Raw genomic sequence first — 20,590 nt, forward strand, 5'->3', positions numbered from 1 at the left:
CAAAATGAAATTTCATTGCACCAAAAAAATGGCAGGACCAATTTATAAAGGAAGGAAATACAGAATAAACAAACTGCATAACGTACCAGAGATAGAAAAAATCAACAAAATAAAGCATATAGAAGATGGAGCATCTTCAAGATACCATTTTAGGACGGTGGGCAGTCATTCCATATAAGCTACAAAGTAACTGCAGAAAGACCATTAATTTCACTTCCGAAAAACTGAAAAGCTCAAATATAGAATGTCAATGTTAAAAATCTAAATTGCAAAAACATAAAAAAATGCCCATATGAATAAACTGCATTCATCAAGTTAAGTATCTTAATCACATGCATGTAGGTGATGCTTAGGAAAGCCCCAGAACTAAGCAAAGCTAGGACCATGATGGCCTTTAGAGTTATTAGTATTGAATGAAACTAATTAAACTTTAAATTTTCAACCACGCATCATCAACAACTTCTAACTCATCATCTTCCTCTATGCTGATGTTTTTCTTGTTGACATCTTCAAGCTGCTTTTCCAATTCAGCATTGATCCATTGAAGTCTTTCCTTTTCACTCTGCCATTGCTACTCGATCATACAAAGCAAAAGAAAAATGAGCCATAGGTTCATGCCAATATTTACACACATATATCTGTATCATATATATTTATAATATGATCATCATTACAAATACTGGAAATTAAGCAAACCTTGCGTTCCTTTGCCAAGTCTGCCAGTAAGTCATCAACTTTGTTTTGCTCTAAAGTAACTTTCTTATCCTGAAAGAAGGATACAAAAATTCAATCAGCTTTAGGTATTCTATTTTACCTGTCATATATACCACCTTAATTTCTAAAGCATATGAAAACACTATGACAAGAGTATCTGATAAACAAGTGTAACTTTAAGTTTAATAAACATGTGGGAATACATGTGTAAAAACATAATATTGTATACTAGTTCATGGTCCAATAAGAACTTAAGAAACAAAACTAAATTTTAATTAAGATTCGAAAGAAAGAAGAATACCGTGTGTTCCACCAGTTGTTGAAGTTCCAGATCACGCTGCTGAAGTAATTTTTTAAATGCCATCTTTTCAGCTTTGCTCACCTCAAGTTCTTTCTCAACAGCTAGCATTTCAACTTCACTCTGCTTTTTAAATGTTATCATTTCAGCTTTGCTCATCTCAAGTTCTCTCTTAACATCTTCCGCTTCAACTTCAATCTGCTTTTTAAATGCTTCCATTTCAACTTCACTCTGCTGCATAGATACATAGTGTTTTAGTCAACTCAGAAAATACATTAGAATTTTAGTTGAAGTTAGTTAAGAGAAAGAATACCATTCGTTTCAGTTTTTTCTCCTCTAGTACTTTGGTAAGCTCTTTCTTTTCAGCTGCAGTCCGCTCAAGCTCCCTCTTAAGATCCACCTTTTTAGCTTCTATCTCCACAACAACTTCCTTCAGCTCTTCCTTTTCAGTTTCACTCTTCTTGAGCTTTTCCTTAAGTTCCTCCTTTTCAGCATCACTATCCTCAAGTGTTTTCTGAAGATCTTTATTTATAGCTATGCTATTCTCAAGTTCTTGCTTAATGTCTTCTTTTTCCAGTTCATTTTGTGCTAGCTCATTCTTAAAATATTCTTCCTTTTCAGCTTCACTAATTTGCTAATTATAACATAGTGTATCGGGTTAGGATAGTAGTAAATCATATTTTTAATCCAAAAAGATGAAAGAAAACTGATATAAAGTTAAAAAATAAAAAAAGACATACCATTTTTTCTAGTTTCAACTCCCGTTGGTCAAGTTCTTTCTTTAGTTCTATCTTTTCAGCATCACTCTGCTCAAGCTCTTTCTTAAGATCTGCTCTTACAACTTCATTCTGATCAATTTTTTTCTTAAGATCTTCATTTAGAGCTTCAGTTTGCTCAAGCTCTTTCTTAAGATGAGCCTTTTTAGCGAGGCTTTGCTCAAGCTTTTCCTCAAGATCTTCCCTTTCTCCTTCAAGATCTTCCTTTTCCGCTTCACACTCCTCGAGCCTTTCCTCAAGATCTTCTTTTTCAGCTTCAATATCTTCTCTTTCAGTTTCACACTCCTCAAGCTTTTCCTCAATATGTTTCTTTTCAGCTTCAATCTGCTCAATCCTTTTCTTAAAATTTTCATTTTGAGCATCACTCTTCTCAAGTTTTTTCTTTAGATTTTCCTTCTCAACTTCAGATTGCTCGAGCTCTTTCTTAAGGTCTTCCTTTTGAGCTTCACTTTGCTACATATGTAAGTGTATCAGTATATCAGTCTGAAAAGAAATGAGAAAATTGATTTTAATTAGAAAAAAGAAACATACCACTTGTTGCAGTTGCATATCAAGTTGCTCAAGTTCTTTTTGAATCTCGATCTTTTCAGCTTTGCTCTCCTCAAGCTCTTGCTGAAGCCGTTCATTTTCATTTTCAAGTTCCTTTTTTTTAGCTTCACAATGTTCAAGTTTTTTTTTAAGATCTTTGTTTATAGCTTGACTCAAACCAAGATTCTCCACAAGATCATTCTTTTGCGCTTCGCTCTCCTCAAGAGCTTCCTTTAGCTCTTTTTTATGAGCTTCACTCTTCTCAAGTTGTTTCTTAAGGTTTTCCTTTTGAGCTTCACTCTGCGCAAACTCTTCCTCAAGATATATAATTTCAGTTTCAAACTCTTCATTTTCAGTTGCAAAGTTTTCCTTTTCAGCTTCAAGATATTCTTTCTCTACTGTCGTCTGCTCAAGCTCATACTTAAGATCTTCCTTTTGAGCCTCAATCTTCTTGAGCTGTTTCTTAAGCTCAACTGTCTCAGATTCCTTCATATTGAGTTTTTCCTCAAGATCTCTACTATGTTGTTGAAGATTAATCCTCATAAACTCTATTTTCTTCGTAAAATGTTTCTCAGCCTCACCCTGCAACTCAGACACTTTATTCTTGAGTTCTTTCTTATGAGATTCACTCTTCACAAGCTCTTTCTTGAGATCATTCTTCAGAGCCTCGCTCCACTCAAGATCTTTCTTAAGCTCTTCTTTTTCTGTTTTGCTTTTCTCAATCTGCCTCTTAAGGTCTTCCTTTTCAACTTCACTCTGTTCAAGCGCCTTCATGAGTTCTTTCTTGTGGGTCTCACAGCTCGCAAGCATTTTCTTTGATTTTATATAGTCTACATATGCAGCCTGTTCCATTTTTCCTGCTTAAACAGCATAACATTGACAAATTTAAATATCTTGCAACCCTGCTTTAGTTTTAACTAGAAAACAAAGTCAAACTCACCACTGTCCATTCCTGAGGAATTGTACTGATACATTTCCAAACCTACAGTACAGAAACAATGGAAATATAATAAGAGATCAAAGGCCACAAACAAGAAGAATATCAAAGCAACTATTTTAATTGTTTTGGCAACATGTACATACAAGGAAAGATTCCCTAGCTAGCTAGTAACAGCTCCAGGATTTAAATACAGTAGCATCAATGTCCAATTTCTTTATACACATATAGAGGCATATATAAGCCTCTCATGGTACCCACCACAGGTGGTCGAGTTGGTAAGAGCCTCCAGGTGTGGAACCCCCATATCCGGATTCGAATCCCGCCGACGATTATTGGAGTTAAATCCCAATATATTCTTGGTGGCCAGGGGGAGGTCTTTTGACAAGATCCCCAGAGCACGGATTAGTCTCTGGGCCTAGGAAGCCTTTGAGGACACCGTGTGATTGAACAATAAAAATAAATAAAATAATAAAAAAAGCCTCTCATGGTTACTGAAGATCAGTAACATCGATCAGTCAAATCTAACTCCATCAAGATCTCAGGAAAATCATCTTTTCTTTTGTCAGACAGGAATATCATCCCTCAACATGTAAAATCTCACATCACTTGACAAAATAAAATTTAAAAAAAAAAAAAAAATTTACCTAAAAGGACCCAACGTGAACAGTGTTGGCATGACAAAAAAAAACCCAAAAAAAAAAAAACAATCTAAACCACCGACCGAGATTTCTCTCACGTTTCTCAAAACAAAACAATGAAAAAAATAACCAAGCAAATAACCTAGTACTTTATATATCCATTACCCAGTAAACCCTAAACCTTTGATCAAAAACCCTGAAACGAAAAAAAAATAAATAAATAAAGGAAGAAGAAGAAGAAGAAGGTTTATGACCTGCATCACCAATATGGTCCAAAGTAACGTGTTTGCTAAGAGAATTTCTACACAATTTGCAATCTTTACTATTCGAGCCCATCTGGTTTAATTCTTTAATCATTGTTTCTATTGACTATAAATAACGTGCAAATATCAAATCTATAAATTGATAATCAGATACTAATATGATGCTATAAGAACAGATCGATCCGTAACATACATAAGTAGAGAGAGAACTTACTCACAGTAACAAGAACACTCCAGTCGAGCTAGGGTTTAGGTTTGGAGAAAAGATGAGGGTTTAATTTTTTTTCCTTTTGGCATGGGATATAATGGGATATAATATAGATGCCCTAATTTTATACTACAAGCGGCCGACCTAGAATCTCCTATTAGGACTCCACTTTATAACAAATTAATAAAGGGGTTCTCTTTTTAATATACTCTTTCTTGTTCCTTATATGTTTACCATAACTCAACTACTGTTCTAAAGATTGTTAAGACTTGATATATACTTTTTCTTATTACCTTTTATGTTTTTTTTTTTCTTTTCAATTCTACTGCTTGGAGCATAGTTGACTCTCGATCACCTCATCGGTTGTGAAACCGAGTAAATATTATTTTGATCATGAAGCACAATCATCATACCCGAGTCTTCAGCCAAGAAGCAGCTCAATCGATCAGCATATAAGGAATTTAGCTTTAACTAGGTACTAAGCCCGCGCGATGCTGCGAGTATGTTATATGTCTGAATTTTATCATTCATATGGCTGAGCAGGCAAAACAAAAGGCAACCAATGCTAAGTTTGATGTTCAAAGTTATGAGACAATAAATGAAAGGAGAACACATTATACTGGAATAAAAGGACATACAAAACCCAGCGTAACAATAACTGATAATGATATATACGAAACCTGTAGCATAATTCCACCTACTTTTAGCTCTTCTTCCATAACACCCCAATTTTCTTCAACATGGTCACATTTTTCTTTTTTGGCGAGTCATCACCCATGTCTTCTGAATAAGGTGAACTCAAGGAATTATTTTTAGATTTGGAAAACCAAATTATCTAATATATAAATAAGGCAGCACTTCAAAGATACAAGTCTAAGCACAGGATGAGTTGAAATCAATTCCAAACCCGGAGTTGCTAGAGTAGGAGAAGATCATGCTAGTTTTAAACAAACTTATACTCTCACAATAAGCAAGTCCTTCAAATTCCTCGACTAGACATGCAACATTTTTCTAGTAACAACTACAACACGGAAACCTCTGCAAAGAGAGGTAAACAGTCACATTATCATGGGGCTCTCACAAACATGCCTCAAAGGTAGAACTGTTCTCTACGATCAAGCATTTATGCCACATTTGGACAACCTGTGCCACACCTTCAGCGATCTCCCTTTGAATGACACCATCTGGCATATCAAAGGTCCTCCTTCTCATGGACAACGATTTTCCGGCTGGATGGGGGTCAACCACCTCAAATCCCCAAGCATTGCTTCCAGCTCATCCATCATTGACCTCTTTGCAGATCGCACCATTACATCGGCACCTCTCAATGGCTTCAACAGTGACGAGCAGAACAATGATCCTTTCAGCTTTGACGCTCTGCTGTATCATGGGCAACACAGCGGCGGTAAGAATGTTTAATAACTTATGCTCTGAGCTCCTTCAGGTTGGACTTGGCAACTGCCAGGTCTCTAAGAGCCAGGAGAGCCTGTGATCTACGGATCAGATAAGCTCTGAAATTCCCTTGTATCATCATCGCTGTATCCTCAGACGACAGTTCCTTGTTCTTCTCCTTAGCAATTTTACTACTTCCAGTTCTCTTAGCAAAAGCCTACACTCATCATGAATCATATTACAAAACCTCATCAGATTAAGTAAAGTGCTTCAGAACGACTATACTTGAACCACAGGCAATCAAAACCTTGTCAGTTAAATGACCAACTTTTATTAAAGCCTCTTGCTCTGCCTCACTTGCTGTTTCAGCCGAACCAACAGCGTCGTCATTGACTCTGTTCCTCTCCATTTCCTTGTTTTCAAGTTCAATCTTCAGGATTTCATTTTCCTCAGTGATGTTCTGCAATTCTGTCTCCGTGCAGTTTCCGACTTCTTCAGCTCCATTGCAAGTTCAGATTCCCCTTCACTTTGATAGATTTTTCTCAATATGCAATCTCAATCTGTCATTTTCATCCGATATACTCTGTAATTCATTTTCTTTATTGGGTTTGATTCATCTCCAAGCTTCGTTAATCAATTTTGTTTAAGAGATAAGTTGGGTCTCCCTAGTTTTCGTTTTAGATGAGTTTTTTTTGTTTTGGAAGGCAGGATATTGTCTGTCATTCCTCATTCGTAGTACTTTACATCTGGGAAGTCCGGAAGTGTAGGATATTTACTTGTATTTCTCTTTATTTTTAATAAATCTTTTACCTCTCATTTGTGAGGTTTGATTAAAAAAAAAAAAAAAAAAAAAAGTCTTCAACATGAGCCCTTGCTTCGTTCAGTTTTGATGTCCATTCAGCTTCCCTCTGACACGATTCAGATTTTGTAGATTCAACTTCATGATATGCACTTCTAATCTGCAGTGTGGTCTGAATATATTCTTCTTGGTACCTCATCTCAGCCGCATCTAATGCAGACCTCAATTGACTCACTTCAAATTCAAACAATTTAGGTCTTCTTTTAACTGTACTGTTTCTTCGTTTTCTTCATGTTCCAGATCAAGTTTTTGGCCATCAAAATAATTATGGGGGAAAAGCTATACCTCAAGAAAACGATTCCAATTCTTGCAGTTCTGCAGATCAAGTTTCGCAACATCCTTTCCATATCTACAAAGATAAGATCATTCAATATAATACCAAAAGCAGTATTGTCTTTGCCACTGAATAATAGATAGCAAGCAGCACAAACCTTATTGCAGGTTGAATTAAAGAGCTAGCTATCATCAACTGTTTACTGATGGATCACCACCATCGGTGGAATTCCATGTACCACTAATTGTCATGAATGAGCGGTCTTTTTTAAGAATGGCAAACCTAATGATATTGTAGATATGGGGTATGTGATCATCAGAACTTTTCAGATGACAGCTCCTTCAAACCATTCTTGCTTATCCCACTCATCAAGATAATCAAGATTATATGTATGAACAGAAACAAAACTGACAATATCAGGATCCTATGTATTAACAGAACAAAACCGACAAAGATCATGCTTAGAATTTTCAATTTGTTAAACGTAACCTCTAATTTGAAGAAGGTTCCAAATAGTTCTCTATTCCAGGAATTGACACTGGTTAGTTAAACTGACACTGGCTAGGGTAACTTCAGAGTTGGCAGCGGTTCTGTGGAGGTACACTTAATTAACCTGTGCTTCGGGCCCTAGAGTAATTAATGTCATACAAGGAGCTTTGAATTCTTTGAAGCATATAAAGCAAGGACACCGGAAGAACACATGCATGCATATAATTCTGCAGAGTATGAAAAGGGGGCTCGAGGAATAGGAAGACAACAAACTTCACCAATATAGCTTGGCCATTTAATTAGTTTAATATAGATCTAACTTCACGTCTTCACAGCTTCACCCATGTCCCTGGTTGGACATATTAAGTACTTAACAAACTTAACTAACATCACCGGTATCATTCCAAGAATACTGAAGCAGAACTGCAGAAGCACATTCAGTAATACAAACTTATCAAATTTTTTTCTAAATTTAGAGTCCCACATTACAAAAAAGGAGTTGCCACATATCCTTAAAAAGTAAATGAAATAACACGGACAAAAATGCAAATAACTAAAACATTGGACATTATCTATAAGGTCAAAAGATTGGCCTTGGGCCTTGGGCCTTGGGGCTCTTGGGCTTTGTTTGATTGAGGAGTTGTTTTTGCTAGATTTTTTATTCATTTATTTTGTTTTATATTTATTTTCATTTTCTAACAGCAATAAAAGTGTATCCCGGCGGGGAGGTGGTGCGGTTGAGGCGCCAACTATGAAAGTTTTTTGGCGTAATGTATGAAAGCAGCTTAGGGAGCAGAGCGAAGAGAGTTCATGTAGATTGATTTCGCATACACTAACGGGTGCGATCATACCAGCAATAATGCACCGGATCCCATCAGAACTCCGAAGTTAAGCTTGCTTGGGCGAGAGCAGTACTAGGATGGGTGACCTCCTGGGAAGTCCTCGTGTTGCACCCCTCTTTTTCTTTTTCTTTTTTGTTTCGGTTCATTAAGTTGCATTTTTGATTTCGGCTACTTTGTCCGTGTACTAATTCAATCCAACTCTTCGAAGGCTCGTGAGATTGAAGGAAAGCTCACCGGCCGCGGAGATTAGAAGACGCAAAAGACTGGCCTTGGGCCTTGGGCCTTGGGGCTCTTGGGCTTTGTTTGATTGAGGAGTTGTTTTTGCTAGATTTTTTATTCATTTATTTTGTTTTATATTTATTTTCATTTTCTAACAGCAATAAAAGTGTATCCCGGCGGGGAGGTGGTGCGGTTGAGGCGCCAACTATGAAAGTTTTTTGGCGTAATGTATGAAAGCAGCTTAGGGAGCTGAGCGAAGAGAGTTCATGTAGATTGATTTCGCATACACTAACGGGTGCGATCATACCAGCAATAATGCACCGGATCCCATCAGAACTCCGAAGTTAAGCTTGCTTGGGCGAGAGCAGTACTAGGATGGGTGACCTCCTGGGAAGTCCTCGTGTTGCACCCCTCTTTTTCTTTTTCTTTTTTGTTTCGGTTCATTAAGTTGCATTTTTGATTTCGGCTACTTTGTCCGTGTACTAATTCAATCCAACTCTTCGAAGGCTCGTGAGATTGAAGGAAAGCTCACCGGCCGCGGAGATTAGAAGACGCAAAAGACTGGCCTTGGGCCTTGGGGCTCTTGGGCTTTGTTTGATTGAGGAGTTGTTTTTGCTAGATTTTTTATTCATTTATTTTGTTTTATATTTATTTTCATTTTCTAACAGCAATAAAAGTGTATCCCGGCGGGGAGGTGGTGCGGTTGAGGCGCCAACTATGAAAGTTTTTGGCGTAATGTATGAAAGCAGCTTAGGGAGCTGAGCGAAGAGAGTTCATGTAGATTGATTTCGCATACACTAACGGGTGCGATCATACCAGCAATAATGCACCGGATCCCATCAGAACTCCGAAGTTAAGCTTGCTTGGGCGAGAGCAGTACTAGGATGGGTGACCTCCTGGGAAGTCCTCGTGTTGCACCCCTCTTTTTCTTTTTCTTTTTTGTTTCGGTTCATTAAGTTGCATTTTTGATTTCGGCTACTTTGTCCGTGTACTAATTCAATCCAACTCTTCGAAGGCTCGTGAGATTGAAGGAAAGCTCACCGGCCGCGGAGATTAGAAGACGCAAAAGACTGGCCTTGGGCCTTGGGGCTCTTGGGCTTTGTTTGATTGAGGAGTTGTTTTTGCTAGATTTTTTATTCATTTATTTTGTTTTATATTTATTTTCATTTTCTAACAGCAATAAAAGTGTATCCCGGCGGGGAGGTGGTGCGGTTGAGGCGCCAACTATGAAAGTTTTTTGGCGTAATGTATGAAAGCAGCTTAGGGAGCAGAGCGAAGAGAGTTCATGTAGATTGATTTCGCATACACTAACGGGTGCGATCATACCAGCAATAATGCACCGGATCCCATCAGAACTCCGAAGTTAAGCTTGCTTGGGCGAGAGCAGTACTAGGATGGGTGACCTCCTGGGAAGTCCTCGTGTTGCACCCCTCTTTTTCTTTTTCTTTTTTGTTTCGGTTCATTAAGTTGCATTTTTGATTTCGGCTACTTTGTCCGTGTACTAATTCAATCCAACTCTTCGAAGGCTCGTGAGATTGAAGGAAAGCTCACCGGCCGCGGAGATTAGAAGACGCAAAAGACTGGCCTTGGGCCTTGGGGCTCTTGGGCTTTGTTTGATTGAGGAGTTGTTTTTGCTAGATTTTTTATTCATTTATTTTGTTTTATATTTATTTTCATTTTCTAACAGCAATAAAAGTGTATCCCGGCGGGGAGGTGGTGCGGTTGAGGCGCCAACTATGAAAGTTTTTTGGCGTAATGTATGAAAGCAGCTTAGGGAGCAGAGCGAAGAGAGTTCATGTAGATTGATTTCGCATACACTAACGGGTGCGATCATACCAGCAATAATGCACCGGATCCCATCAGAACTCCGAAGTTAAGCTTGCTTGGGCGAGAGCAGTACTAGGATGGGTGACCTCCTGGGAAGTCCTCGTGTTGCACCCCTCTTTTTCTTTTTCTTTTTTGTTTCGGTTCATTAAGTTGCATTTTTGATTTCGGCTACTTTGTCCGTGTACTAATTCAATCCAACTCTTCGAAGGCTCGTGAGATTGAAGGAAAGCTCACCGGCCGCGGAGATTAGAAGACGCAAAAGACTGGCCTTGGCCTTGGGCCTTGGGGCTCTTGGGCTTTGTTTGATTGAGGAGTTGTTTTTGCTAGATTTTTTATTCATTTATTTTGTTTTATATTTATTTTCATTTTCTAACAGCAATAAAAGTGTATCCCGGCGGGGAGGTGGTGCGGTTGAGGCGCCAACTATGAAAGTTTTTTGGCGTAATGTATGAAAGCAGCTTAGGGAGCTGAGCGAAGAGAGTTCATGTAGATTGATTTCGCATACACTAACGGGTGCGATCATACCAGCAATAATGCACCGGATCCCATCAGAACTCCGAAGTTAAGCTTGCTTGGGCGAGAGCAGTACTAGGATGGGTGACCTCCTGGGAAGTCCTCGTGTTGCACCCCTCTTTTTCTTTTTCTTTTTTGTTTCGGTTCATTAAGTTGCATTTTTGATTTCGGCTACTTTGTCCGTGTACTAATTCAATCCAACTCTTCGAAGGCTCGTGAGATTGAAGGAAAGCTCACCGGCCGCGGAGATTAGAAGACGCAAAAGACTGGCCTTGGGCCTTGGGGCTCTTGGGCTTTGTTTGATTGAGGAGTTGTTTTTGCTAGATTTTTTATTCATTTATTTTGTTTTATATTTATTTTCATTTTCTAACAGCAATAAAAGTGTATCCCGGCGGGGAGGTGGTGCGGTTGAGGCGCCAACTATGAAAGTTTTTTGGCGTAATGTATGAAAGCAGCTTAGGGAGCTGAGCGAAGAGAGTTCATGTAGATTGATTTCGCATACACTAACGGGTGCGATCATACCAGCAATAATGCACCGGATCCCATCAGAACTCCGAAGTTAAGCTTGCTTGGGCGAGAGCAGTACTAGGATGGGTGACCTCCTGGGAAGTCCTCGTGTTGCACCCCTCTTTTTCTTTTTCTTTTTTGTTTCGGTTCATTAAGTTGCATTTTTGATTTCGGCTACTTTGTCCGTGTACTAATTCAATCCAACTCTTCGAAGGCTCGTGAGATTGAAGGAAAGCTCACCGGCCGCGGAGATTAGAAGACGCAAAAGACTGGCCTTGGGCCTTGGGGCTCTTGGGCTTTGTTTGATTGAGGAGTTGTTTTTGCTAGATTTTTTATTCATTTATTTTGTTTTATATTTATTTTCATTTTCTAACAGCAATAAAAGTGTATCCCGGCGGGGAGGTGGTGCGGTTGAGGCGCCAACTATGAAAGTTTTTTGGCGTAATGTATGAAAGCAGCTTAGGGAGCTGAGCGAAGAGAGTTCATGTAGATTGATTTCGCATACACTAACGGGTGCGATCATACCAGCAATAATGCACCGGATCCCATCAGAACTCCGAAGTTAAGCTTGCTTGGGCGAGAGCAGTACTAGGATGGGTGACCTCCTGGGAAGTCCTCGTGTTGCACCCCTCTTTTTCTTTTTCTTTTTTGTTTCGGTTCATTAAGTTGCATTTTTGATTTCGGCTACTTTGTCCGTGTACTAATTCAATCCAACTCTTCGAAGGCTCGTGAGATTGAAGGAAAGCTCACCGGCCGCGGAGATTAGAAGACGCAAAAGACTGGCCTTGGGCCTTGGGGCTCTTGGGCTTTGTTTGATTGAGGAGTTGTTTTTGCTAGATTTTTTATTCATTTATTTTGTTTTATATTTATTTTCATTTTCTAACAGCAATAAAAGTGTATCCCGGCGGGGAGGTGGTGCGGTTGAGGCGCCAACTATGAAAGTTTTTTGGCGTAATGTATGAAAGCAGCTTAGGGAGCTGAGCGAAGAGAGTTCATGTAGATTGATTTCGCATACACTAACGGGTGCGATCATACCAGCAATAATGCACCGGATCCCATCAGAACTTCGAAGTTAAGCTTGCTTGGGCGAGAGCAGTACTAGGATGGGTGACCTCCTGGGAAGTCCTCGTGTTGCACCCCTCTTTTTCTTTTTCTTTTTTGTTTCGGTTCATTAAGTTGCATTTTTGATTTCGGCTACTTTGTCCGTGTACTAATTCAATCCAACTCTTCGAAGGCTCGTGAGATTGAAGGAAAGCTCACCGGCCGCGGAGATTAGAAGACGCAAAAGACTGGCCTTGGGCCTTGGGGCTCTTGGGCTTTGTTTGATTGAGGAGTTGTTTTTGCTAGATTTTTTATTCATTTATTTTGTTTTATATTTATTTTCATTTTCTAACAGCAATAAAAGTGTATCCCGGCGGGGAGGTGGTGCGGTTGAGGCGCCAACTATGAAAGTTTTTTGGCGTAATGTATGAAAGCAGCTTAGGGAGCTGAGCGAAGAGAGTTCATGTAGATTGATTTCGCATACACTAACGGGTGCGATCATACCAGCAATAATGCACCGGATCCCATCAGAACTCCGAAGTTAAGCTTGCTTGGGCGAGAGCAGTACTAGGATGGGTGACCTCCTGGGAAGTCCTCGTGTTGCACCCCTCTTTTTCTTTTTCTTTTTTGTTTCGGTTCATTAAGTTGCATTTTTGATTTCGGCTACTTTGTCCGTGTACTAATTCAATCCAACTCTTCGAAGGCTCGTGAGATTGAAGGAAAGCTCACCGGCCGCGGAGATTAGAAGACGCAAAAGACTGGCCTTGGGCCTTGGGGCTCTTGGGCTTTGTTTGATTGAGGAGTTGTTTTTGCTAGATTTTTTATTCATTTATTTTGTTTTATATTTATTTTCATTTTCTAACAGCAATAAAAGTGTATCCCGGCGGGGAGGTGGTGCGGTTGAGGCGCCAACTATGAAAGTTTTTTGGCGTAATGTATGAAAGCAGCTTAGGGAGCTGAGCGAAGAGAGTTCATGTAGATTGATTTCGCATACACTAACGGGTGCGATCATACCAGCAATAATGCACCGGATCCCATCAGAACTCCGAAGTTAAGCTTGCTTGGGCGAGAGCAGTACTAGGATGGGTGACCTCCTGGGAAGTCCTCGTGTTGCACCCCTCTTTTTCTTTTTCTTTTTTGTTTCGGTTCATTAAGTTGCATTTTTGATTTCGGCTACTTTGTCCGTGTACTAATTCAATCCAACTCTTCGAAGGCTCGTGAGATTGAAGGAAAGCTCACCGGCCGCGGAGATTAGAAGACGCAAAAGACTGGCCTTGGGCCTTGGGGCTCTTGGGCTTTGTTTGATTGAGGAGTTGTTTTTGCTAGATTTTTTATTCATTTATTTTGTTTTATATTTATTTTCATTTTCTAACAGCAATAAAAGTGTATCCCGGCGGGGAGGTGGTGCGGTTGAGGCGCCAACTATGAAAGTTTTTTGGCGTAATGTATGAAAGCAGCTTAGGGAGCTGAGCGAAGAGAGTTCATGTAGATTGATTTCGCATACACTAACGGGTGCGATCATACCAGCAATAATGCACCGGATCCCATCAGAACTCCGAAGTTAAGCTTGCTTGGGCGAGAGCAGTACTAGGATGGGTGACCTCCTGGGAAGTCCTCGTGTTGCACCCCTCTTTTTCTTTTTCTTTTTTGTTTCGGTTCATTAAGTTGCATTTTTGATTTCGGCTACTTTGTCCGTGTACTAATTCAATCCAACTCTTCGAAGGCTCGTGAGATTGAAGGAAAGCTCACCGGCCGCGGAGATTAGAAGACGCAAAAGACTGGCCTTGGGCCTTGGGGCTCTTGGGCTTTGTTTGATTGAGGAGTTGTTTTTGCTAGATTTTTTATTCATTTATTTTGTTTTATATTTATTTTCATTTTCTAACAGCAATAAAAGTGTATCCCGGCGGGGAGGTGGTGCGGTTGAGGCGCCAACTATGAAAGTTTTTTGGCGTAATGTATGAAAGCAGCTTAGGGAGCTGAGCGAAGAGAGTTCATGTAGATTGATTTCGCATACACTAACGGGTGCGATCATACCAGCAATAATGCACCGGATCCCATCAGAACTCCGAAGTTAAGCTTGCTTGGGCGAGAGCAGTACTAGGATGGGTGACCTCCTGGGAAGTCCTCGTGTTGCACCCCTCTTTTTCTTTTTCTTTTTTGTTTCGGTTCATTAAGTTGCATTTTTGATTTCGGCTACTTTGTCCGTGTACTAATTCAATCCAACTCTTCGAAGGCTCGTGAGATTGAAGGAAAGCTCACCGGCCGCGGAGATTAGAAGACGCAAAAGACTGGCCTTGGGCCTTGGGGCTCTTGGGCTTTGTTTGATTGAGGAGTTGTTTTTGCTAGATTTTTTATTCATTTATTTTGTTTTATATTTATTTTCATTTTCTAACAGCAATAAAAGTGTATCCCGGCGGGGAGGTGGTGCGGTTGAGGCGCCAACTATGAAAGTTTTTTGGCGTAATGTATGAAAGCAGCTTAGGGAGCTGAGCGAAGAGAGTTCATGTAGATTGATTTCGCATACACTAACGGGTGCGATCATACCAGCAATAATGCACCGGATCCCATCAGAACTCCGAAGTTAAGCTTGCTTGGGCGAGAGCAGTACTAGGATGGGTGACCTCCTGGGAAGTCCTCGTGTTGCACCCCTCTTTTTCTTTTTCTTTTTTGTTTCGGTTCATTAAGTTGCATTTTTGATTTCGGCTACTTTGTCCGTGTACTAATTCAATCCAACTCTTCGAAGGCTCGTGAGATTGAAGGAAAGCTCACCGGCCGCGGAGATTAGAAGACGCAAAAGACTGGCCTTGGGCCTTGGGGCTCTTGGGCTTTGTTTGATTGAGGAGTTGTTTTTGCTAGATTTTTATTCATTTATTTTGTTTTATATTTATTTTCATTTTCTAACAGCAATAAAAGTGTATCCCGGCGGGGAGGTGGTGCGGTTGAGGCGCCAACTATGAAAGTTTTTTGGCGTAATGTATGAAAGCAGCTTAGGGAGCTGAGCGAAGAGAGTTCATGTAGATTGATTTCGCATACACTAACGGGTGCGATCATACCAGCAATAATGCACCGGATCCCATCAGAACTCCGAAGTTAAGCTTGCTTGGGCGAGAGCAGTACTAGGATGGGTGACCTCCTGGGAAGTCCTCGTGTTGCACCCCTCTTTTTCTTTTTCTTTTTTGTTTCGGTTCATTAAGTTGCATTTTTGATTTCGGCTACTTTGTCCGTGTACTAATTCAATCCAACTCTTCGAAGGCTCGTGAGATTGAAGGAAAGCTCACCGGCCGCGGAGATTAGAAGACGCAAAAGACTGGCCTTGGGCCTTGGGCTCTTGGGCTTTGTTTGATGAGGAGTTGTTTTTGCTAGATTTTTTATTCATTTATTTTGTTTTATATTTATTTTCATTTTCTAACAGCAATAAAAGTGTATCCCGGCGGGGAGGTGGTGCGGTTGAGGCGCCAACTATGAAAGTTTTTTGGCGTAATGTATGAAAGCAGCTTAGGGAGCTGAGCGAAGAGAGTTCATGTAGATTGATTTCGCATACACTAACGGGTGCGATCATACCAGCAATAATGCACCGGATCCCATCAGAACTCCGAAGTTAAGCTTGCTTGGGCGAGAGCAGTACTAGGATGGGTGACCTCCTGGGAAGTCCTCGTGTTGCACCCTCTTTTTCTTTTTCTTTTTTGTTTCGGTTCATTAAGTTGCATTTTTGATTTCGGCTACTTTGTCCGTGTACTAATTCAATCCAACTCTTCGAAGGCTCGTGAGATTGAAGGAAAGCTCACCGGCCGCGGAGATTAGAAGACGCAAAAGACTGGCCTTGGGCCTTGGGGCTCTTGGGCTTTGTTTGATGAGGAGTTGTTTTTGCTAGATTTTTTATTCATTTATTTTGTTTTATATTTATTTTCATTTCTAACAGCAATAAAAGTGTATCCCGGCGGGGAGGTGGTGCGGTTGAGGCGCCAACTATGAAAGTTTTTTGGCGTAATGTATGAAAGCAGCTTAGGGAGCTGAGCGAAGAGAGTTCATGTAGATTGATTTCGCATACACTAACGGGTGCGATCATACCAGCAATAATGCACCGGATCCCATCAGAACTCCGAAGTTAAGCTTGCTTGGGCGAGAGCAGTACTAAGATGGGTGACCTCCTGGGAAGTCCTCGTGTTGCACCCCTCTTTTTCTTTTTCTTTTTTGTTTCGGTTCATTAAGTTGCATTTTTGATTTCGGCTACTTTGTCCGCGTACTAATTCAATCCAACTCTTCGAAGGCTCGTGAGATTGAAGGAAAGCTCACCGGCCGCGGAGATTAGAAGACGCAAAAGACTGGCCTTGGGCCTTGGGGCTCTTGGGCTTTGTTTGATTGAGGAGTTGTTTTTGCTAGATTTTTTATTCATTTATTTTGTTTTATATTTATTTTCATTTTCTAACAGCAATAAAAGTGTATCCCGGCGGGGAGGTGGTGCGGTTGAGGCGCCAACTATGAAAGTTTTTGGCGTAATGTATGAAAGCAGCTTAGGGAGCTGAGCGAAGAGAGTTCATGTAGATTGATTTCGCATACACTAACGGGTGCGATCATACCAGCAATAATGCACCGGATCCCATCAGAACTCCGAAGTTAAGCTTGCTTGGGCGAGAGCAGTACTAGGATGGGTGACCTCCTGGGAAGTCCTCGTGTTGCACCCCTCTTTTTCTTTTTCTTTTTTGTTTCGGTTCATTAAGTTGCATTTTTGATTTCGGCTACTTTGTCCGGTACTAATTCAATCCAACTCTTCGAAGGCTCGTGAGATTGAAGGAAAGCTCACCGGCCGCGGAGATTAGAAGACGCAAAAGACTGGCCTTGGGCCTTGGGGCTCTTGGGCTTTGTTTGATTGAGGAGTTGTTTTTGCTAGATTTTTTATTCATTTATTTTGTTTTATATTTATTTTCATTTTCTAACAGCAATAAAGTGTATCCCGGCGGGGAGGTGGTGCGGTTGAGGCGCCAACTATGAAAGTTTTTTGGCGTAATGTATGAAAGCAGCTTAGGGAGCTGAGCGAAGAGAGTTCATGTAGATTGATTTCGCATACACTAACGGGTGCGATCATACCAGCAATAATGCACCGGATCCCATCAGAACTCCGAAGTTAAGCTTGCTTGGGCGAGAGCAGTACTAGGATGGGTGACCTCCTGGGAAGTCCTCGTGTTGCACCCCTCTTTTTCTTTTCTTTTTTGTTTCGGTTCATTAAGTTGCATTTTTGATTTCGGCTACTTTGTCCGTGTACTAATTCAATCCAACTCTTCGAAGGCTCGTGAGATTGAAGGAAAGCTCACCGGCCGCGGAGATTAGAAGACGCAAAAGACTGGCCTTGGGCCTTGGGGCTCTTGGGCTTTGTTTGATCGAGGAGTTGTTTTTGCTAGATTTTTTATTCATTTATTTTGTTTTATATTTATTTTCATTTTCTAACAGCAATAAAAGTGTATCCCGGCGGGGAGGTGGTGCGGTTGAGGCGCCAACTATGAAAGTTTTTTGGCGTAATGTATGAAAGCAGCTTAGGGAGCTGAGCGAAGAGAGTTCATGTAGATTGATTTCGCATACACTAACGGGTGCGATCATACCAGCAATAATGCACCGGATCCCATCAGAACTCCGAAGTTAAGCTTGCTTGGGCGAGAGCAGTACTAGGATGGGTGACCTCCTGGGAAGTCCTCGTGTTGCACCCTCTTTTTCTTTTTCTTTTTTGTTTCGGTTCATTAAGTTGCATTTTTGATTTCGGCTACTTTGTCCGTGTACTAATTCAATCCAACTCTTCGAAGGCTCGTGAGATTGAAGGAAAGCTCACCGGCCGCGGAGATTAGAAGACGCAAAAGACTGGCCTTGGGCCTTGGGGCTCTTGGGCTTTGTTTGATCGAGGAGTTGTTTTTGCTAGATTTTTTATTCATTTATTTTGTTTTATATTTATTTTCATTTTCTAACAGCAATAAAAGTGTATCCCGGCGGGGAGGTGGTGCGGTTGAGGCGCCAACTATGAAAGTTTTTTGGCGTAATGTATGAAAGCAGCTTAGGGAGCTGAGCGAAGAGAGTTCATGTAGATTGATTTCGCATACACTAACGGGTGCGATCATACCAGCAATAATGCACCGGATCCCATCAGAACTCCGAAGTTAAGCTTGCTTGGGCGAGAGCAGTACTAGGATGGGTGACCTCCTGGGAAGTCCTCGTGTTGCACCCCTCTTTTTCTTTTTCTTTTTTGTTTCGGTTCATTAAGTTGCATTTTTGATTTCGGCTACTTTGTCCGCGTACTAATTCAATCCAACTCTTCGAAGGCTCGTGAGATTGAAGGAAAGCTCACCGGCCGCGGAGATTAGAAGACGCAAAAGACTGGCCTTGGGCCTTGGGGCTCTTGGGCTTTGTTTGATCGAGGAGTTGTTTTTGCTAGATTTTTTATTCATTTATTTTGTTTTATATTTATTTTCATTTTCTAACAGCAATAAAAGTGTATCCCGGCGGGGAGGTGGTGCGGTTGAGGCGCCAACTATGAAAGTTTTTTGGCGTAATGTATGAAAGCAGCTTAGGGAGCTGAGCGAAGAGAGTTCATGTAGATTGATTTCGCATACACTAACGGGTGCGATCATACCAGCAATAATGCACCGGATCCCATCAGAACTCCGAAGTTAAGCTTGCTTGGGCGAGAGCAGTACTAGGATGGGTGACCTCCTGGGAAGTCCTCGTGTTGCACCCCTCTTTTTCTTTTTCTTTTTTGTTTCGGTTCATTAAGTTGCATTTTTGATTTCGGCTACTTTGTCCGTGTACTAATTCAATCCAACTCTTCGAAGGCTCGTGAGATTGAAGGAAAGCTCACCGGCCGCGGAGATTAGAAGACGCAAAAGACTGGCCTTGGGCCTTGGGGCTCTTGGGCTTTGTTTGATCGAGGAGTTGTTTTTGCTAGATTTTTTATTCATTTATTTTGTTTTATATTTATTTTCATTTTCTAACAGCAATAAAAGTGTATCCCGGCGGGGAGGTGGTGCGGTTGAGGCGCCAACTATGAAAGTTTTTGGCGTAATGTATGAAAGCAGCTTAGGGAGCTGAGCGAAGAGAGTTCATGTAGATTGATTTCGCATACACTAACGGGTGCGATCATACCAGCAATAATGCCGGTCCTCAGACTCGAAGTTAGCTGCTTGGGCGAGAGCAGTACTAGGATGGGTGACTCTGGGAGTCCTCGTGTTGCACCCTCTTTTTCTTTTTCTTTTTTGTTTCGGTTCATTAAGTTGCATTTTTGATTTCGGCTACTTTGTCCGTGTACTAATTCAATCCAACTCTTCGAAGGCTCGTGAGATTGAAGGAAAGCTCACCGGCCGCGGAGATTAGAAGACGCAAAAGACTGGCCTTGGGCCTTGGGGCTCTTGGGCTTTGTTTGATCGAGGAGTTGTTTTTGCTAGATTTTTTATTCATTTATTTTGTTTTATATTTATTTTCATTTCTAACAGCAATAAAAGTGTATCCCGGCGGGGAGGTGGTGCGGTTGAGGCGCCAACTATGAAAGTTTTTTGGCGTAATGTATGAAAGCAGCTTAGGGAGCTGAGCGAAGAGAGTTCATGTAGATTGATTTCGCATACACTAACGGGTGCGATCATACCAGCAATAATGCACGGATCCATCAGAACTCCGAAGTTAAGCTTGCTTGGGCGAGAGCATACTAGGATGGTGACTCTGGAAGTCTCGTGTGCACCCTCTTTTTCTTTTTCTTTTTTGTTTCGGTTCATTAAGTTGCATTTTTGATTTCGGCTACTTTGTCCGTGTACTAATTCAATCCAACTCTTCGAAGGCTCGTGAGATTGAAGGAAAGCTCACCGGCCGCGGAGATTAGAAGACGCAAAAGACTGGCCTTGGGCCTTGGGGCTCTTGGGCTTTGTTTGATCGAGGAGTTGTTTTTGCTAGATTTTTTATTCATTTATTTTGTTTTATATTTATTTTCATTTTCTAACAGCAATAAAAGTGTATCCCGGCGGGGAGGTGGTGCGGTTGAGGCGCCAACTATGAAAGTTTTTGGCGTAATGTATGAAAGCAGCTTAGGGAGCTGAGCGAAGAGAGTTCATGTAGATTGATTTCGCATACACTAACGGGTGCGATCATACCAGCAATAATGCACCGGATCCCATCAGAACTCCGAAGTTAAGCTTGCTTGGGCGAGAGCAGTACTAGGATGGGTGACCTCCTGGGAAGTCCTCGTGTTGCACCCCTCTTTTTCTTTTTCTTTTTTGTTTCGGTTCATTAAGTTGC

The 20,590-nt window shown here is 41.0% G+C and overlaps 1 protein-coding gene and 23 non-coding genes across 24 annotated transcripts; 23 read left to right on the plus strand and 1 right to left on the minus strand.

Annotated features, from left to right (window-relative positions):
* Nucleotides 1-406: 406 nt before the first annotated feature.
* LOC112192385 (myosin-10) lies at nucleotides 407-3,266 on the minus strand. Its single transcript, XM_040505782.1, has 7 exons — nucleotides 3,257-3,266; nucleotides 2,320-3,173; nucleotides 1,753-2,241; nucleotides 1,326-1,646; nucleotides 1,016-1,246; nucleotides 697-765; nucleotides 407-571 (listed from the first exon to the last, which is right to left on the minus strand). The coding sequence occupies exons 1-7, from the start codon at nucleotides 3,264-3,266 to the stop codon at nucleotides 431-433; spliced, it is 2,115 nt and encodes a 704-aa protein (XP_040361716.1). The 3' UTR covers nucleotides 407-430.
* A 4,950-nt stretch (nucleotides 3,267-8,216) lies between these two features.
* LOC112183022 lies at nucleotides 8,217-8,335 on the plus strand. Its single transcript, XR_002929631.1, has one exon. It is a non-coding gene; the product is annotated as a 5S ribosomal RNA (ribosomal RNA).
* A 398-nt stretch (nucleotides 8,336-8,733) lies between these two features.
* LOC112183134 lies at nucleotides 8,734-8,852 on the plus strand. The gene has a single exon (XR_002929734.1). It is a non-coding gene; the product is annotated as a 5S ribosomal RNA (ribosomal RNA).
* Nucleotides 8,853-9,242: 390 nt separating this feature from the next.
* On the plus strand, nucleotides 9,243-9,361 carry LOC112183209. The gene has a single exon (XR_002929798.1). It is a non-coding gene; the product is annotated as a 5S ribosomal RNA (ribosomal RNA).
* A 391-nt stretch (nucleotides 9,362-9,752) lies between these two features.
* Nucleotides 9,753-9,871, plus strand: LOC112183220. Its single transcript, XR_002929809.1, has one exon. It is a non-coding gene; the product is annotated as a 5S ribosomal RNA (ribosomal RNA).
* A 391-nt stretch (nucleotides 9,872-10,262) lies between these two features.
* LOC112183231 lies at nucleotides 10,263-10,381 on the plus strand. Its single transcript, XR_002929820.1, has one exon. It is a non-coding gene; the product is annotated as a 5S ribosomal RNA (ribosomal RNA).
* Nucleotides 10,382-10,778: 397 nt separating this feature from the next.
* Nucleotides 10,779-10,897, plus strand: LOC112183029. The gene has a single exon (XR_002929637.1). It is a non-coding gene; the product is annotated as a 5S ribosomal RNA (ribosomal RNA).
* A 391-nt stretch (nucleotides 10,898-11,288) lies between these two features.
* Nucleotides 11,289-11,407, plus strand: LOC112183040. Its single transcript, XR_002929648.1, has one exon. It is a non-coding gene; the product is annotated as a 5S ribosomal RNA (ribosomal RNA).
* Nucleotides 11,408-11,798: 391 nt separating this feature from the next.
* LOC112183052 lies at nucleotides 11,799-11,917 on the plus strand. The gene has a single exon (XR_002929659.1). It is a non-coding gene; the product is annotated as a 5S ribosomal RNA (ribosomal RNA).
* A 391-nt stretch (nucleotides 11,918-12,308) lies between these two features.
* LOC112183070 lies at nucleotides 12,309-12,427 on the plus strand. Its single transcript, XR_002929677.1, has one exon. It is a non-coding gene; the product is annotated as a 5S ribosomal RNA (ribosomal RNA).
* A 391-nt stretch (nucleotides 12,428-12,818) lies between these two features.
* Nucleotides 12,819-12,937, plus strand: LOC112183064. The gene has a single exon (XR_002929671.1). It is a non-coding gene; the product is annotated as a 5S ribosomal RNA (ribosomal RNA).
* A 391-nt stretch (nucleotides 12,938-13,328) lies between these two features.
* LOC112183076 lies at nucleotides 13,329-13,447 on the plus strand. The gene has a single exon (XR_002929682.1). It is a non-coding gene; the product is annotated as a 5S ribosomal RNA (ribosomal RNA).
* A 391-nt stretch (nucleotides 13,448-13,838) lies between these two features.
* LOC112183087 lies at nucleotides 13,839-13,957 on the plus strand. Its single transcript, XR_002929693.1, has one exon. It is a non-coding gene; the product is annotated as a 5S ribosomal RNA (ribosomal RNA).
* A 391-nt stretch (nucleotides 13,958-14,348) lies between these two features.
* On the plus strand, nucleotides 14,349-14,467 carry LOC112183098. The gene has a single exon (XR_002929704.1). It is a non-coding gene; the product is annotated as a 5S ribosomal RNA (ribosomal RNA).
* Nucleotides 14,468-14,858: 391 nt separating this feature from the next.
* On the plus strand, nucleotides 14,859-14,977 carry LOC112183110. The gene has a single exon (XR_002929716.1). It is a non-coding gene; the product is annotated as a 5S ribosomal RNA (ribosomal RNA).
* A 390-nt stretch (nucleotides 14,978-15,367) lies between these two features.
* LOC112183123 lies at nucleotides 15,368-15,486 on the plus strand. The gene has a single exon (XR_002929727.1). It is a non-coding gene; the product is annotated as a 5S ribosomal RNA (ribosomal RNA).
* Nucleotides 15,487-15,875: 389 nt separating this feature from the next.
* LOC112183056 lies at nucleotides 15,876-15,994 on the plus strand. The gene has a single exon (XR_002929663.1). It is a non-coding gene; the product is annotated as a 5S ribosomal RNA (ribosomal RNA).
* A 388-nt stretch (nucleotides 15,995-16,382) lies between these two features.
* LOC112183068 lies at nucleotides 16,383-16,501 on the plus strand. Its single transcript, XR_002929675.1, has one exon. It is a non-coding gene; the product is annotated as a 5S ribosomal RNA (ribosomal RNA).
* Nucleotides 16,502-16,891: 390 nt separating this feature from the next.
* Nucleotides 16,892-17,010, plus strand: LOC112183133. Its single transcript, XR_002929733.1, has one exon. It is a non-coding gene; the product is annotated as a 5S ribosomal RNA (ribosomal RNA).
* Nucleotides 17,011-17,399: 389 nt separating this feature from the next.
* Nucleotides 17,400-17,518, plus strand: LOC112183137. The gene has a single exon (XR_002929737.1). It is a non-coding gene; the product is annotated as a 5S ribosomal RNA (ribosomal RNA).
* A 390-nt stretch (nucleotides 17,519-17,908) lies between these two features.
* LOC112183057 lies at nucleotides 17,909-18,027 on the plus strand. Its single transcript, XR_002929664.1, has one exon. It is a non-coding gene; the product is annotated as a 5S ribosomal RNA (ribosomal RNA).
* Nucleotides 18,028-18,417: 390 nt separating this feature from the next.
* On the plus strand, nucleotides 18,418-18,536 carry LOC112183148. The gene has a single exon (XR_002929743.1). It is a non-coding gene; the product is annotated as a 5S ribosomal RNA (ribosomal RNA).
* Nucleotides 18,537-18,927: 391 nt separating this feature from the next.
* On the plus strand, nucleotides 18,928-19,046 carry LOC112183160. The gene has a single exon (XR_002929753.1). It is a non-coding gene; the product is annotated as a 5S ribosomal RNA (ribosomal RNA).
* A 1,385-nt stretch (nucleotides 19,047-20,431) lies between these two features.
* LOC112183172 lies at nucleotides 20,432-20,550 on the plus strand. Its single transcript, XR_002929763.1, has one exon. It is a non-coding gene; the product is annotated as a 5S ribosomal RNA (ribosomal RNA).
* Nucleotides 20,551-20,590: the final 40 nt, after the last annotated feature.

Source organism: Rosa chinensis, chromosome 1, assembly GCF_002994745.2.
Source record: "Rosa chinensis cultivar Old Blush chromosome 1, RchiOBHm-V2, whole genome shotgun sequence".
NCBI classification, from domain to species: domain Eukaryota; kingdom Viridiplantae; phylum Streptophyta; class Magnoliopsida; order Rosales; family Rosaceae; genus Rosa; species Rosa chinensis.